This window comes from Gadus chalcogrammus, chromosome 9 (assembly GCF_026213295.1).
Source record: "Gadus chalcogrammus isolate NIFS_2021 chromosome 9, NIFS_Gcha_1.0, whole genome shotgun sequence".
Lineage (NCBI taxonomy): Eukaryota > Metazoa > Chordata > Actinopteri > Gadiformes > Gadidae > Gadus > Gadus chalcogrammus.
The window spans coordinates 7,643,923-7,658,998 of record NC_079420.1 but is presented as its reverse complement, the minus strand read 5'-3'; the positions used below and the strand labels follow the sequence as shown (position 1 = coordinate 7,658,998).

Sequence of the window (15,076 nt, the reverse complement as noted above, 5' to 3'; positions counted from 1 at the left end):
TCTGCTCCTTGCTGTGGTCTTGTGTGTTGGCATGGTTACTATGCCGTCCCTGCATGTGTTTGCATGGTTAGTAGACCTACGCTCCTTTCAGAGATACATATAGTTTAAGATAATGAAGCACGCCATGAACATACATATATTGTGCTTTATTTATTCAATTTAGCATAACAGATATCCCAAATATTTCAATTTAAGTTATTACTGTGATTTAAATTGTCATCCCTCCAGCATTTACAAAAAATGTAATAACATCAAAGCTGCAACATTTTAACAACATCTCTACGAAAAAAACGGTCCCAGTTGGCGTCATTTAGGACCGAGTCAAACCGACGACGTGGAGGGTAGCTCTCTGTTTCCCTCCTCCAGGCGGACCCTCTTTGCCCCGGGGGCCATATGTTGTGAAGGGGGACCATGAGGGTCCCTCTGTGGGGGCTGGTAGCCAGGCTCCTGGGGGTCCAGGGGGTCCATGGAGAGCAGGACGGTGAGGGCCGGGACCGTGCGGCATATGGTTACCCCCGGCACTCCCTTCCGCAGACTCTCCCACGCCTCGCTCACCGTGTTGTTGCACAGCTTGGACACCTGGTGCAGCCCGCCCACCTGGCGCTTCAGGATCTCCACGCAGGTGATGGTCTTGGTGAGGCTCCGGCCCGACCCGGTGAAGACCACCTGCCTCAGGGCCCCCCCGCCGCCGCCGCCACCGCCGCCGCCCTGGCCCGGACCTTGCATGCGAGCCGTGGCGAACCGCAGGAGGTTCCGGATCTTGCTGCCCTCCTTCACCCTCATGTGGAGGATGTCCGCTGGCAGCCCCGGGATGGGGTGGGGATCGGGGTCCTCTCTGCGTCCGACCCTCTTGAAGTTGCTCTGGTCCAGTTTAGGAGGACGATGCGTTGGTGGTGGTGGTGGGGGTGGGAAACACGGGACAGCAACCAGGAATGAGGCAGGTTGTGGTTCCATAGCAATCCTGGTTTGCTTGTTGTTGCAGTGTCTAATTGTATTTACCCCAAGAAAAAGCCTCATCAACTTCCATCTAGGCTGTTTGAATAAAAAGTTCAATTCTTGTCTTTTTTTTTTATCCTTTTCTCTTCTCTTTCTCTTCTTATGTCGCCTTCTTTGCCCTGTGATCGGTAGATGTTTCCAATATTTACCCTGCTCCGACAATATGAAGGAAAAACATGTCCTTGCACTACCCACTGCACTGAGGACAGCTGATGCCAACCACCACATATGAGGCTCAGAGCGAGACATGTAGCGTGGGACATTGTTCTCTTAAAGGCACACGCAACCTTTATCTTCTTTGAGAGATGTCTGTCAGCATGGTGCGAGTTCATTTTTATGGTGAGGGGAGGGTGGTGTTGGAACCTTTAAGGGCTGAGAGACATATTTTTTCTGCGCGCTAACTAATTTGCGTGGCTGATTAAACATGAGTTCATTTGGTCTAACGAGGCATGTAACTGAAACAATGCTTTGTTCTACATTAGTTTTTTACCCGATCGTTCTGTTATCGTTGCATTCTGAGCTTGCCTTCTTGACCCGTTTAACTATACAAGCGACATAATTATCAAATGAAGTCAGGTGCGACAATTAAACCAGCAATGGTTCTATAGAAAATGTACAGTGTATGGTTTATAAGACAGACCTCTCCTCTTGCTGTATCATCAGAGAGCCATATGGTCTTTTAGAAATGTGTGCCCGTGGGCTAGTGCACCATCCACACAGTTCTCCTCCCTTCAGCCCAAAGGCCTACTGGGCTGACCCAGAAAACGTTTGCCATTTAATTTGTGTTGAATTCCACTTCCAATAGCTTTCTTCAAAATAGACAGGCTTACTGTGAGTAGGAAAGTGATATTTTAAAAGCTTTTATAACACAATACTATTGCAGAATAGCTTTAAAGGAAATATGTGTTCTAGGGATGTGTTGGTCTTAGTGACCGAGAGTTGGTAAATGAAGCAGCCGTTGTGCTCATATTTAGGTCCACTGTTTTGCATTCCTACCTACAACTAGTGAGTTTCCCTGCATTTTCCTCTGTTAGCCATCTCAAAGTGATCACATTTGATACAAATTTGACCAAAACTTCAGTCATGCATGCAGAGACATGCATTGGGTGTACAATAAGTCCACTTATTTTGGACATCACTGATATTTCACTGTACCTCTGATATTGCCAACAGAATTTTAAAATTGACAGAGATGTTTGATTACAATTGACTTCTTTACCAAGCTCATTTTGTTGTCTATGTTTGTGTTTGTGTTTGGCTTCGACTTGATCGACATGCAGTACAATTTAAATAAAGTTGTCTCTGGTTTCATTCATTTGTTAAATAAGCCAGTAATACTTGAGTCATCTGAATAAAGTATACGGTGAGTTTAGATTTATTAAACATGGATTGAGAGGAAAGAAACCACAATAGTTGCCAGCAAACGGTCAAGTGGAATAGCCAGGATGGTTAAAGGAGATAGCCAGGGTGGCCATCTGGCTGTCACTTAGTGATCCTCTGCCCTGCTACCCTTTAACAACACCAGAGAGACCGTCTTAGAGTGCGGAGCAACGTGATTGGTTGGAGGTACCGGGAGCCTAATTATCATTATATTATGCTCAGCTTAGGCCTTATAGAGTGACAAACATCTGAGGGACACTCAATTTACCCACACAAATAGAACAAAATAGACTGCAATAGAAAATAATAGATGTATTATATTGTCTGACATTGTATTGTCTTATATTGTAATATAATAGACTTTGGACAGGATCCTCATCAAACAAGGTACTTCCAGGTTGAAAATGCCTAGGTATTCAGAGAGTTTTTGAGGACATCTATTATACTGTTTGTACTTCTTTAACTCCCCAAACGATTTCAAGTACGTCCATGGCATTTGTATTGCAGTAACGTTATGGTACCATTTCGTCCACAAGGGGCGCTGTACTACACGTTCAAACTGTCAAACGACCAGCCATGCAGCCCTACTGGAGGAGCATTTCTAAAACTTGGTAGACATGCCTCTTTAGATGCTAAACAATGACTCTTGGACCAATTCCGTCTTTAGGGATATTTATAACTGCCTTTACAATGAAATTATTGGGAATACTTCTCAAATTTGCTTCTAAATAACCACAAGTGCAAATGACACACAAGTTATTTGTCACACAACTTTTTTTATTGGTCGAAATATGGTAATTAACGAAAATGATTCCATGATTCAAAAGTCCGCTTCATAAGGTATCAGGAACTGGAAAGTTGTGCACATAGAGGACTCCTCATCTCCCAAGTGTAGCAAGTCAGTATATTTAACAATTATTCGCAGAAAATTATTCGCCTATCCTGAGATAACGAACCAATCAAATTGCGCCATTTTAGGAGGTTCACGTGGAGAGAGAGAGAGAGAGAGAGAGAGAGAGAGAGAGAGAGAGAGAGAGAGAGAGAGAGAGAGAGAGAGAGAGAGAGAGAGAGAGAGAGACATATCAATTTTGAGAATAGTTTAAGAGAACATCTAAGACGTACTTGTGATCCATCTTATTCAAAAGACATCTGAAAGCTAGCTGTTGCCTTATGTTCATAGCCCAACATATCGATTACACTCATTGCATGTAGGCCTACAGATCCCTCTGGAGCCACATGCCTGTGCTTTTTGTTTGGTCAATAAGACAGCGCACTTCTAGCCTACTTATTTTACTTAGAATACAAACTTGTCCTACCTGGTATTTCAGGTTTCAGATGTGAACTTTTACACGAAACATTCAACAAAACAATAATAGGGGCTTCGAAAGTGAGTCCCTCCCAGGAGCGACTCCAATATCATCGGATGGATACTGCTGCCCCCTGTCGCACTTGAAAGTAGTCCCGGCCGGTTGGTTGAATAACTGTGAAGCGCGCCTAAGCAATCGGTGCATTGGTCCCTGCAAGTTCCCAGTAGGTGAGTCCATCTCTTATATCACATTTGGGTTCACATCTTTTTTGTTATTGTTGAAGGACTTTTATTTTATTTCGAGGAATGGCTTTTATACCTCTAATGTCTTCCCTATGCAGGTTTGTTTAATAGCGCATTTATTATGTCAAAATCAATGTGAATTACTAACAATGAAAAAGAGACCCGCCGTCTCTATTGAGAACATGATCCTTATCTCACCTGTTTATGAAATATGGGTAAATCGTTTGAGAAATTGTAGTGTATCTATGTATGCGCTAAATAAAATGTATGTAAAATCTATGTTCAAGTAAACTGTTGCCCTGATCCAAAGATTCACAGAAAATCACCAGTACCAACAATTATGATTTTCATTGGGAGATCTAACAGTCTCTTAAAGCTGTTACTAGATGAAATTGACTTTAATCTCGATAAAATAGAGATTTATAGAACTTGAATTGTACAACTTGACGGTACAGGGCACTTTCATTCTCACTTTCATTTAAACCTGTGACAGCAGTATACATTGGATATGTGTGAAAGGTACATATAATATTTTGCGTGCAAACAAGTCCCATATTTCTTTGAAGATGAAAATCATATCAACAGACATTGTGTGTGAGTCTCCCTTAACCAGCACTGCTCAGCTTACATGTCCAGTGGAATGCAGAGTAGCTTGTGTGCAGTCATGCAGGCCAGTATAGACCTACTGTTTATGTTGCGCTTTGCAAAGGGCATTTCTGTCAGTCACCTAGGTGAAGTCATTTTAATGGCCTGTTTATGTTTCATGCATCTGTAGCATCGACAAGATCTTTCCGAACTCATTCTCGACCATCCCTGGTCTTCTGGTCTCTGCTGGATGCCATAATGCCATCATTTCCCTCTGAGATCATTTCTGTCACATCCTGGACTGGGAATTTAGATAGAAAGCCATAGTAGTTGTCACTGTCAACATCAAGCCTTTAAGAAGGGGCCTGCCAATAAGGCCTGAGATATCAAGGTTTCAATCGTTCCATGTCTACAAATAGTCCTATACCGGCCTCAGCTCAGCACACCGTGGGTCTGTCGGCACCCTGAGGTCTTCCTGTTTCCCACCAGGTATCCAGTCATGGCTAAAGAAACCGGCGCCGCCATCATGAAGACCCAGCAGCTCCTGGCTGCCATGGCCGACACCCACCTGGAACACATGTGCCTCCTGGACATCGACTCAGAGCCGGCTGTGTCCCGCAACACTGGCATCATCTGCACCATCGGTACGCCCCCATGCACACACACACACACACACACACACACACACACACACACACACACACACACACACACACACACACACACACACACACACACACACACACACACACACACACACACACACACACACACACACACACACACAAATGCACACAAGCAAGCACGGACGCACACACCAGACACAGACACACACACGCGCACACACACACACACGCACACACACGCACACGAACACACACAGACACACACACACACACACACACACACGAACGCACACACACACACACGCACGCACACACACACACACACACACACACACACACACACACACACACACACACACACACACACACACACACACACACACACACACACACACACACACACACACACGCGTACGTAGTACACACACACACACACGCACAGACCATCCCCCCCCACCCTCCGCACACGCGCGGAAACACACCCTCCTCTGTTTGAGTACCCAGTTATAATAAACCCACACTTAACATAACATAAGATAACACTTTAATACTCAGCATTAAATAAAATAAGAACACACATTCAAATTGGCAAACAAAACGCCATGTGCAAAATAATTCTAATGCAATATACAGAGGTAAATAAATACATTCTGATTCATGACAAAAGGACAAAAAGGATGCCCGTGTATCTTACATTCCCTGCCCCCATCCAGGGTCGGGGTGGGTTTTGGAGTGTGTTTTATTTGCTGACACCTGACCTTTCCTCCCCGTCCCCACACAGGGCCGGCCTCCCGGTCCGTGGAGATGGCCAAGAAGATGATCAAGGCTGGGATGAACATCGCCAGAATGAACTTCTCTCATGGAACCCATGAGGTCAGTCTGGAGGGATACACTTTATCAGTCGACATTTATCAACTCAAGCATCATTTTGTCGACGAGTTTGTTGATTTCCGTCGGTCATCAATTGCATCATCACTAGTATCATTTCTCCATGAAGTTCTCTCCCAAGTTGACCTTAAGCACGTCCCAGAGTCCAAATCGGTGGCTGCGATTGAGAGTGCTATTCTTACATTTGCCCTTCAGCGTCTCGTGTTGGCTGTAGCTTAGCACTATCCAATTGGATAGGAGCAAGTATCTGGATCTAAAACCACCCACCTTTAGCCTTTAAAAGTCATGCCTTTTTACCTTTTTAAACGGGGTGACACTGAAATGATGATACCACCACCAGCTGTGATACTACTAAAGAGAGTACATTGAGTACTTGATCATCACCTCTCCAAAACCATTTGTATTCCATGATACTTAATGTATTATGCTTGATAATTAAGTATAATCAATTATTATCCTTTTATTTATATCTGGCCAAGCTAATTTGCACACTGAGAACCCCTGTTATCTTGTTAATTATTTTATTCCAACCCTTGCTTTCTTATGCGTATTTGAAGCACAACTGAATGGGGGAAAGTATCAGTCTAGGATCCCACAATAAAGTCGAGGAAAAAGTTTTTAAAGGAGGCCAGATGAAATTGGACCCCCGTTTCCGTGGTGTGTCAGTTGTCGGCACGGCTATTATTAGCCTAGCTCAGCGGGTAAGCAGTGTTCAGTGGACCCAGCGGCTATCCCTCATTAGCCGGCGACATTATGAGCTCTTTCCAAACTACTAATTAGGTTTAGTTTCAGTTTTGTAAATTAGCATTGTGCAATTATTTGTGATCTGAGGTTTAGCCTTATGACCACACAAAGGGATCAACAACACCTCATAGAGTCTGTTGAAGGCTGTTCTTTGAGTACTAAAATTAGACAATGGCACGTGCCAATGTCACGTGTCGCAGTTTCCTAGGCTAGCGTTTTTATGTATGTTGTCACGCGATATGACCTTGAGCAGCCGTGTCTGTTCCTCATCTAATGAAGAAACTTTCAGTTTCTTGAGTCAGTTTCTAAATAGTTAAACAGTACATATGTCTTTCTCTCTCATATATGAGTCTTTAAGAAAGCTTAATAGTGCTCATGATTCAAAATGGAACCGTTACATAATCTATGCAGTCAGTGCAAAAAACAAATCAGCACGCAATTGAATAAATCCTTTCTCCAAACGTTTAGTACCACGCCGAAACCATCAAGAACGTCCGTGACGCAGCAGAGAGCTTTGTCCCCGGCTCAAACGAGTACCGGCCCGTGGCCATCGCTCTGGACACCAAGGGACCTGAGATCAGGACCGGACTCATCAAGGGGGTGAGTTAGTGATCAACAACCACACTTAGAGCACTGCTTGAGATAGCTCCCCTGAGCTAGCTACACACAGCTACCACGCCTGATGCTGATCTTCATCACGATCTCAGAAATAAATACTTTCACTGTCCCTGTGTCCGATGGCTTACCCCTCTTTTGTTCTGTTAAGAGAGGAACCAATAACAACAAACAATACAAAATAATGATTCCATTTAATGGTGTCAAATGTTGCCCAGGACGTGCCGTGGAAAACATTGAGCTTTTTACCCGCAGCCTTCTGTTGACTGAACGTTGTTGTTGTGCAATGGTTTAGAGCGGCACTGCCGAGGTGGAGCTGAAGAAGGGGGAGACCATTAAGCTGACGTTGGACGATAAGTACATGGACAACTGTGACGAGACACACCTGTGGCTCGACTACAAGAACATCACCAAGGTGGTGGAGCTGGGCAGCCACATCTACATCGACGACGGCCTGATGTCCCTAAAGGTCAAGGAGATCGGTAGGTTCACGTGAAACCCATTCCTAGCCGAAGCAGCTGTAACCCTTTCGCAATTCCACTCAAATCAGAATCGTAATTGCTTTCATTATATCTTATATACAGAGTCAAATGATTATGCTTCGTTCCTCAACTGCCACATAGCAGCAACAATTCAATATAAAGTAAATAGATAAAAATATGTAAATATATGTAAAAATAAGTGATCAAGTGGTACCAGCCACGATTGATTCCAGTGCAAAAACGGCAGAAAAGTGGGACATTGATTGACATTATTGTTATTAATATTGTGTACGTCCCTGTGACTACAAGGCAGCGACTTCCTGCTGTGCGAGATCGAGAACGGCGGCCTGCTGGGCAGCAAGAAGGGCGTGAACCTGCCGGGCGCGGCGGTGGACCTGCCCGCCGTGTCGGAGAAGGACGTCCAGGACCTGCAGTTCGGCGTGGAGCAGGGCGTGGACATGGTGTTCGCCTCCTTCATCCGCAAGGCCGACGACGTGCACGCCGTGCGCAAGGTGCTGGGCGAGAAGGGCAAGAACATCAAGATCATCAGCAAGCTGGAGAACCACGAGGGCGTGCGCAGGTGAGGGGTATTCTCAAGATGGACGCCCATCCCCCTACCTGCTCCTTTGTGACATGAATATGGATGTGAGTTGATGAATGGAAGATGATGACAACGTACGTCTTTGATTGCTTATCGATTTGCAAAGGTTCGACGAGATCCTGGAGGTCAGTGACGGCATCATGGTTGCCCGCGGCGACCTGGGCATTGAGATCCCCACCGAGAAGGTGTTCATCGCCCAGAAGATGATGACCGGCCGGTGTAACAGGATCGGAAAGCCCATCACGTGTGCAACACAGGTGTGTGATCCACGTTCTCCGCTGTTGTGAAAGTGGAACCCGATTGGCTGAGGACAAGATGACGACGTACAAAGAATAAGACACATGAGCTGCACTCATTTGAAGATGGCCATAGCTGTCCTAAAACACAAACCCCAGAGACTAACAGTGTGTGACGTCACTGTGATGTCACTTCGGCTCGGTTAAGCTGTGAACATGCATTTGTCCGTGTCTGGTTCTGTTAGATGCTGGAAAGCATGATCAAGAAGCCCCGCCCCACCCGCGCCGAGGCCAGCGACGTGGCCAATGCCGTGCTGGACGGCAACGACACCATCATGCTGAGCGGGGAGACCGCCAAGGGGGACTACCCCCTGGAGGCCGTGATGATGCAGCACAAGGTACGCTAGGGCGCACAGTCACACACACTAACACACACACATGCGCGCACGCACGCACACCACCGCCGCTTTACACAGCACAGGGTACGCTAGTGCACACACACTCTGACGCACACGCACATGCAAACGAACACACACACACACACACACGCACACGCATGCCAGCGCTGATCACACAGCAAAGGGTACGCTACCACACAAACACACACACTCACACACACACGCACACACACACACACACACACACACAACCATGTCAGAATCAGGGGCACCCAGAAGTAGCAAAAGTGCTGATTAATGACTACTGTCAGTAGGTGGTGAGGTGGTATTAGTCATTAAGCAGAGATGTTTGGCTGAGATCAATCGATTCATACAACGGGAATGCTGCATGAGCATGTATCTAAAAACAAGTCGACGTAATGCAGAGTGGTTATGAGAAACAGGGAAGTGAGGTTGGGAGATTTGTTTTAAATGATTTTCAGAAACTATATGCATCATTATGATTCATTTCTTTGGCATGGGCTGTTTCTATTGATGAAAGGTGCAAGGTCGAAGATTTTTAAGACGATGTACAAACCAAACAATGCATCAAAATAAATCCTTAGACATTTGCATCCTTCTTGCTGAAATGTTTTGTATTTCTAGATTATGTGATAAAAAACGCATCATCGTTATTCACCTTGGTGCGTGCGTGCATGGAATGTTGACTAATGCTTACCACTGGATTTATGACTCAATGCTCGTACATGATGTGTTGAACCAGCTTTGTCTCTGTTTCTCTCTCACCACCACCTCACCCCACCTATGCGTCCCCTCTCACCCATGCTTGTGTGTGGCTTTGTGCTGCTCGTTGGCTTTGTGTGGCTCTCTGGATCCGCAGCGCAGAACCACAGCGCTACCCGGACGTTAGTCTCAGGGCCCGCTGTGCATCCCAGGTATGCAGGTGTCCCCAGCAGCACTGGCTGACTGTTTTGTGTTAACCTAACTCTTTCATCACCAACTGTCCTTATTTGCTGCATCACTAAAACCAATACAAGGACAACTACAACAGGGGTGGGATTGAGGCAGGACAAGGCATATTATAGGTTTTAAAGTGTGTTACATTGGTATATTGTATTAAACTAACATCTAAATAAGTTTAAGATAGGGGTTTATTTGTAATTCACAAGTCCTGTCCGTCCGTCTGTCTCTCTCTACCCCCTCTCTTTCCCTCCCTCTCTCTCTCTATCTCTCCCCCTCCTTCTCCCCCTCTGTCCCACTCCCCCTCTCTCTTCCCCCTCTCCCCCTTCTCTCTCTCTCTCTCTCTCTCTCTCTCTCTCTCTCTCTCTCTCTCTCTCTCTCTCTCTCTCTCTCTCTCTCTCTCTCCCCCCTCTATCTCGCTCCCTCTCTCTTTCTCCCTCCCTCTCTCTGTCCCCCCTCTCTCCCTCTCCCCCCTCTCTCTCCCTCACCCCACTCCCCCCCTCTCTCTCTCTCTCCCTCCCCCTCTCTCTCCCCCCTCTCTCCCTCTCCCCCCCTTTCTCTCCCTCACCCCACTCCCCCCCTCTCTCTCCCTCCCTCTCTCTCTATCTCTCCCTCACCTCCCCCTCTCTCTCTCTCTCCCCCCCTCACTCCCTCTCTCTCACCACCCCCCCCCTCTCTCTCTCCCTCCCTCCCCCCTCTCCCTCCCTCCCCCCTCGCTCTCCCTCCCCCCACTCCCCCTCTCTCTCCCTCTCTCCCCCTCAGATCGCCCGTGAGGCCGAGGCGGCCATGTACCACAGGCAGATGTTCGAGGAGCTCCGCCGCACCTCCCACTTGACGCGCGACCCCACAGAGGCCATCGCCATCGGCACCGTCGAGGCGTCCTTCAAGTGTTGCGCCAGCGCCATCGTGGTGCTCACCAAGACCGGCAGGTCCGTACGCCCCCCCCCCCCCCTCCCCCTCCCCATCACCCCCACACCCACTCCCATGGCAACGCTAACCCTCCGGCTCCATTCCAAAACGTTTCCCTACCTCTCGCTCCCTGTGGCTCGTTCACTTTATCTTCGAGTGTAGGAGCAGTCAGTGAGCGGAGTGGTAGGTAAAGTAGAACAAGCAGCTTGGAATTGGGACAGCTGAGCTGTCGATTTGGGACAACTTTCAGACTCTTTTATGGCCATATTTCTTCATGGCCTGGTTGAAAGATCCCCAAAACACTTTCTGTGTGGGAATATATAAACCGTAGAGTAACATTAAAGCACTTATAGGGCTTGTAAAACGGGACGTGAAAATCATAATGACCGCCTCCATTTCGGATGTATAGGAGCATAGGAATGTTATCGGTAATAATTGTGTTTTGAACATTGAAGTGATTGATTGATTATGGGGAGACATTGTTGTGTTTGAAAGCGCCCCGGGGTTACTCATTCGAAGCATGGTAAAATAAAACAGTTTTAATTAGCCTAGGTTATTTACTACACTACTACTACTACACACAACCACACCCCGAGGCATCAGAAAATAGCGCAGTATCGCCAAAAGCAGTCCCATGATGCAGTCTGCTGTACGAGCCTTGTTGGAATGCCGTCCTCTGAGTCACAGTCTTTCCTCTGCTGAGTGCCCGATCATAAGTCCCCAGGCCCCCTAACAGAAGGCCTGGCGGCTGGCACAGGAGAGTTGCTGCATGGCTCCCTCGCTGACCTTTGGAGATCTGAACCCTAGCATTTCCCCCAAGCTAATTTTATCTCCCTCTGTATATCACCCTCCCTGTTGAGTTCACGCATGCAGTCACAGCCTGTCCAGCCTGCTGGTACACGTTATTCCACAAGGACAGATACTGCAGTATACGTTTGTTTTGTTGCACTGAACAACATCCATACATGCTTTGAATTATTTCTGCAAAACGTTACAAATATGTAAAAATACAAATATTTTGTACATTCAAATGTGTATCTAAGCACTGCTTCATACATTTGTTTTGTTTCAGTGAATATGGTACATAAATGCCTCGAATCTATTCCTTCAAACATATATCATTACATATATATAGAAATACAGATATTTGAACATGGATTAAAATGTGTATCTAAGCAGTGCCTCCCATTGGCTGGTTTGGCCCACAGGTCAGCCCACCTGCTGTCCCGGTACAGGCCCCGCTCCCCCATCATCGCCGTGACCCGGTGCGGGCAGGCGGCCCGCCAGGCCCACCTATACCGCGGGATCTACCCCGTCCTCTACACCAAGCCCGCCAACGACGTCTGGGCCGAGGACGTGGACCTGAGGGTCAACTTTGCCCTGGAGTATGGTGAGCGAACGTCGCCATGACAACCACCACCGCTGTCCTATGCAGCTTGTGCGAAGGGGAATGGTTTTACTATTAGCTATTCAGTAATTAATCGGAATTTGGTTAACCAAAGCGACTTACAGGGAATTTAGATACTTGAGATAATTAATTTGAAAAGCAAGTTGCTTTCAGCCACGCGGGATCAAACCCTGTGCCTTTCGGCCGTGGGTCGAACATCGTAGCAGAGACACTAACATGTCTAAATTGGGAATCTTTAACTGCGTTGTAAACATCTCTCTGAACTCTCCTCCTCTGTTGCGTGACCTCCAGGCAAGCACCACCACTTCCTGAAGTCCGGCGACGTCATCCTGGTAGTGACCGGCTGGCGCCCGGGCGCAGGGTACACCAACACCATGCGTGTTGTCCTGGTGCCTTGAACCACGCCCTGCCCCCCCCCCCCCCCCCCCCCCCCCCCCACACCACACCCTACACGCCCCCTCCTGGGGCATTAGAAAAGCCCTCCGTCTCTCCTCCCCCTTCAGTCCAACTTCTATAGAGGACCACTGGTCACCTCCACCTCCACAAGGCCGGTCCCCGAGCCTTCTGAGACAGTCACCCCACACAGAACGACAGCAGAACGAAGGCCCACCCGATTGTAACCCGCAGTCCTCCTCCACCTACCCGCCCTGATTCCACTTGTGTGATCTACAGATGTGTTACTCACTGTCTGGGTCCTCTTCCATTAGTGTGTGTCTGTCCTGAGGGAAATACATGCAAATTATTTTATGATGTTCTGTCATCTCTATTTTGTCATGTTAGTTTGTGTCTGATTGATTTTGCATTGTTACCACAGAACGCCATGTCAGACCTTTTGGTTTGGAAGCTGGGTACTTGAGGTGAACATGTGGTTGAGTTCTAATGCAGACATTTGTTCAGTTCAGTGGCCATCTGGATTGTGGAAGTGACGTGACATGGATTTAAAAATAAACATTAACATCAAATGCTTTCTTGTTGTTATCTAACTTTCAATCTCTCTGTCTGTCTATCGATCTATCAATCTCTCTGTTTGTCTACCAATCTATATATCTATCGGTCTGTCTTGTCTGTCTGTCTTGTCTATCTATCTGTCTTTCTGCCTATCTATCCATCTATCTAGCTATCTATCTTCCTGTCTTGTTTAGACAACACACTTAGTGAGTGTTTATATCTGAAATACATGGTTGATTTTTTGAGTAAACTACACCCTGCGGACTATTGATTCTACATTAAGAGAGACACCGGATCCACCGAACCTAAAACAAACACACCATCTAGTGTTGAGTTCAGGGATCAGTCGGTAGAATCCCAAGGCCTCAGCATTTGTACGAACCAGCTCTGTAAATTAATCCCCGGTGGGGATCGCTGTGGTAGCGTGTCCGAGCAGCTTCTCTGTAATAAACCACAAAAGGAAATTGCATGGAATAACCCAGACTTTGTCCATGTTAATGATAGACAATGCTGTAGCTGTGAATTGCTCCTAATCCACCCTAAGCTTAGGGACCTCCGCATGATACATGATTCTCTCTCATGTAACATGTTATAATACACATGTCGATGTATTTAAATACCAAATAAAATCTGGTTCGGCAGCCGTATGTACCATATGTTATTTTATTGCATTGAATTCAATAGCTAAAATAAATGTATAAGACCGACAACACACACGTGATGGAATAATGTGATTTGGTAAGTCAAAAAGGCAGCCCAAAGTAATACAAATGAAATAAATGCTTGAATAAATAAATAGATGTTGACTTGTTGATGCCGAAAGCCAAATCCCACGACACGGGCAGACTCTCCCAGTTGAAATAAAAAAACAACACAACTAATAAATAAATAAATAAATAAAATTGAGCTCAATGTAACACAATATTAAACTCATGCCAAAGCCCTCTCCAGATGCTGCAGTGAGGAGGGGGGAGAGCGAGGGAGAGGGAGAGAGAGAGAGTGGGCATGGAGGGGGGGGGGTAATGAGGAGTGAGGGGTTGATCTGGTCCACTGGTGGTGACCAGCTCCTGACTGATTTGATCACTCTATTCACTGCAGGGTCACCCGCCGGCCCCCTCGGGCCCCGTCGCTTAGCAACCAGGAGCCGTCGGTCCCTGGCGGGTCTTCCCCAGAGAGAGGCCTGACCTTTTGACCAACGGATGGCGGTTCCTTAAGTCAATCAGCGGCGCCGGAACGGACGCAACGTTAACCACATGGAATTAAAGATCTAGCATAAAGGTGTTGAGGATGTGAACAGTTTTTGGGAAAGCGGGATTCCTTGAGAAAAATAGTAATCAAAGTAAAAAAAAAAAGCTATCGGAGTATAGATTCAACATATCTTGCCAGGCGTCTTTTTTTTTTTTTTTTTTTACAGATTTCAACTTTGTAAGATGGAAACAATATTATACAAATATGCAGCAGGATGATTCATAGAGGGGCCTTTCTCATGAGCGCTACGTCACTAAGTCACCAACACTAGCCCTTAAGATTGGTGCGAGAAACTATTCAGATCACTCACAGTGCAAAGAGCTGGCAGCCACCGGACGGTTTCTTTCCTCCATTCCTCCCGCACCGACCCCTCTACAATTTCCCTCTTAAAAGGAAATGTGCTTCATTTCACAGTATAACACATTTTTAATTCGAAAAAACAACCCAAAACATAAATATGCTGATTATTGCATACAGTGCTCACTGGACACCAAGCTTTGGTT

The 15,076-nt window shown here is 46.5% G+C and overlaps 2 protein-coding genes across 3 annotated transcripts; one reads left to right on the top strand and one right to left on the bottom strand.

Annotated features, from left to right (window-relative positions):
• Positions 1-91: 91 nt before the first annotated feature.
• LOC130389289 (ribonuclease P protein subunit p25-like) lies at positions 92-3,832 on the bottom strand. Its single transcript, XM_056599003.1, has 2 exons — positions 3,693-3,832; positions 92-861 (listed from the first exon to the last, which is right to left on the bottom strand). The coding sequence occupies exon 2, from the start codon at positions 781-783 to the stop codon at positions 322-324; it is 462 nt and encodes a 153-aa protein (XP_056454978.1). The 5' UTR covers positions 784-861; positions 3,693-3,832; the 3' UTR covers positions 92-321.
• Positions 3,773-14,113, top strand: LOC130389288 (pyruvate kinase PKM-like). 2 transcript variants are annotated; one of them, XM_056599001.1, is made up of 11 exons: positions 3,773-3,906; positions 5,000-5,154; positions 5,918-6,009; positions 7,237-7,368; positions 7,679-7,865; positions 8,175-8,445; positions 8,573-8,723; positions 8,948-9,100; positions 10,823-10,989; positions 12,178-12,359; positions 12,669-14,113. In XM_056599001.1, the coding sequence occupies exons 2-11, from the start codon at positions 5,010-5,012 to the stop codon at positions 12,773-12,775; spliced, it is 1,587 nt and encodes a 528-aa protein (XP_056454976.1). In that variant the 5' UTR covers positions 3,773-3,906; positions 5,000-5,009; the 3' UTR covers positions 12,776-14,113. The 2 variants fall into 2 exon arrangements, with proteins under 2 accessions (XP_056454976.1, XP_056454975.1); XM_056599000.1 differs by having other exon boundaries at positions 3,788-3,910.
• Positions 14,114-15,076: the final 963 nt, after the last annotated feature.

What these genes read in the sequence shown, in the direction of transcription:
- LOC130389289 (XM_056599003.1), bottom strand. Translation starts at nt 783, where the DNA reads ATGAGGGTGAAGGAGGGCAGCAAGATCCGGAACCTCCTGCGGTTCGCC.
- LOC130389288 (XM_056599001.1), top strand. Translation starts at nt 5,010, where the DNA reads ATGGCTAAAGAAACCGGCGCCGCCATCATGAAGACCCAGCAGCTCCTG. An exon ending in GGACCGGACTCATCAAGGGG is followed by an intron (nt 7,369 to 7,678) that starts GTGAGTTAGTGA and finishes GCAATGGTTTAG; the next exon opens with AGCGGCACTGCCGAGGTGGA. An exon ending in AACCACGAGGGCGTGCGCAG is followed by an intron (nt 8,446 to 8,572) that starts GTGAGGGGTATT and finishes CGATTTGCAAAG; the next exon opens with GTTCGACGAGATCCTGGAGG.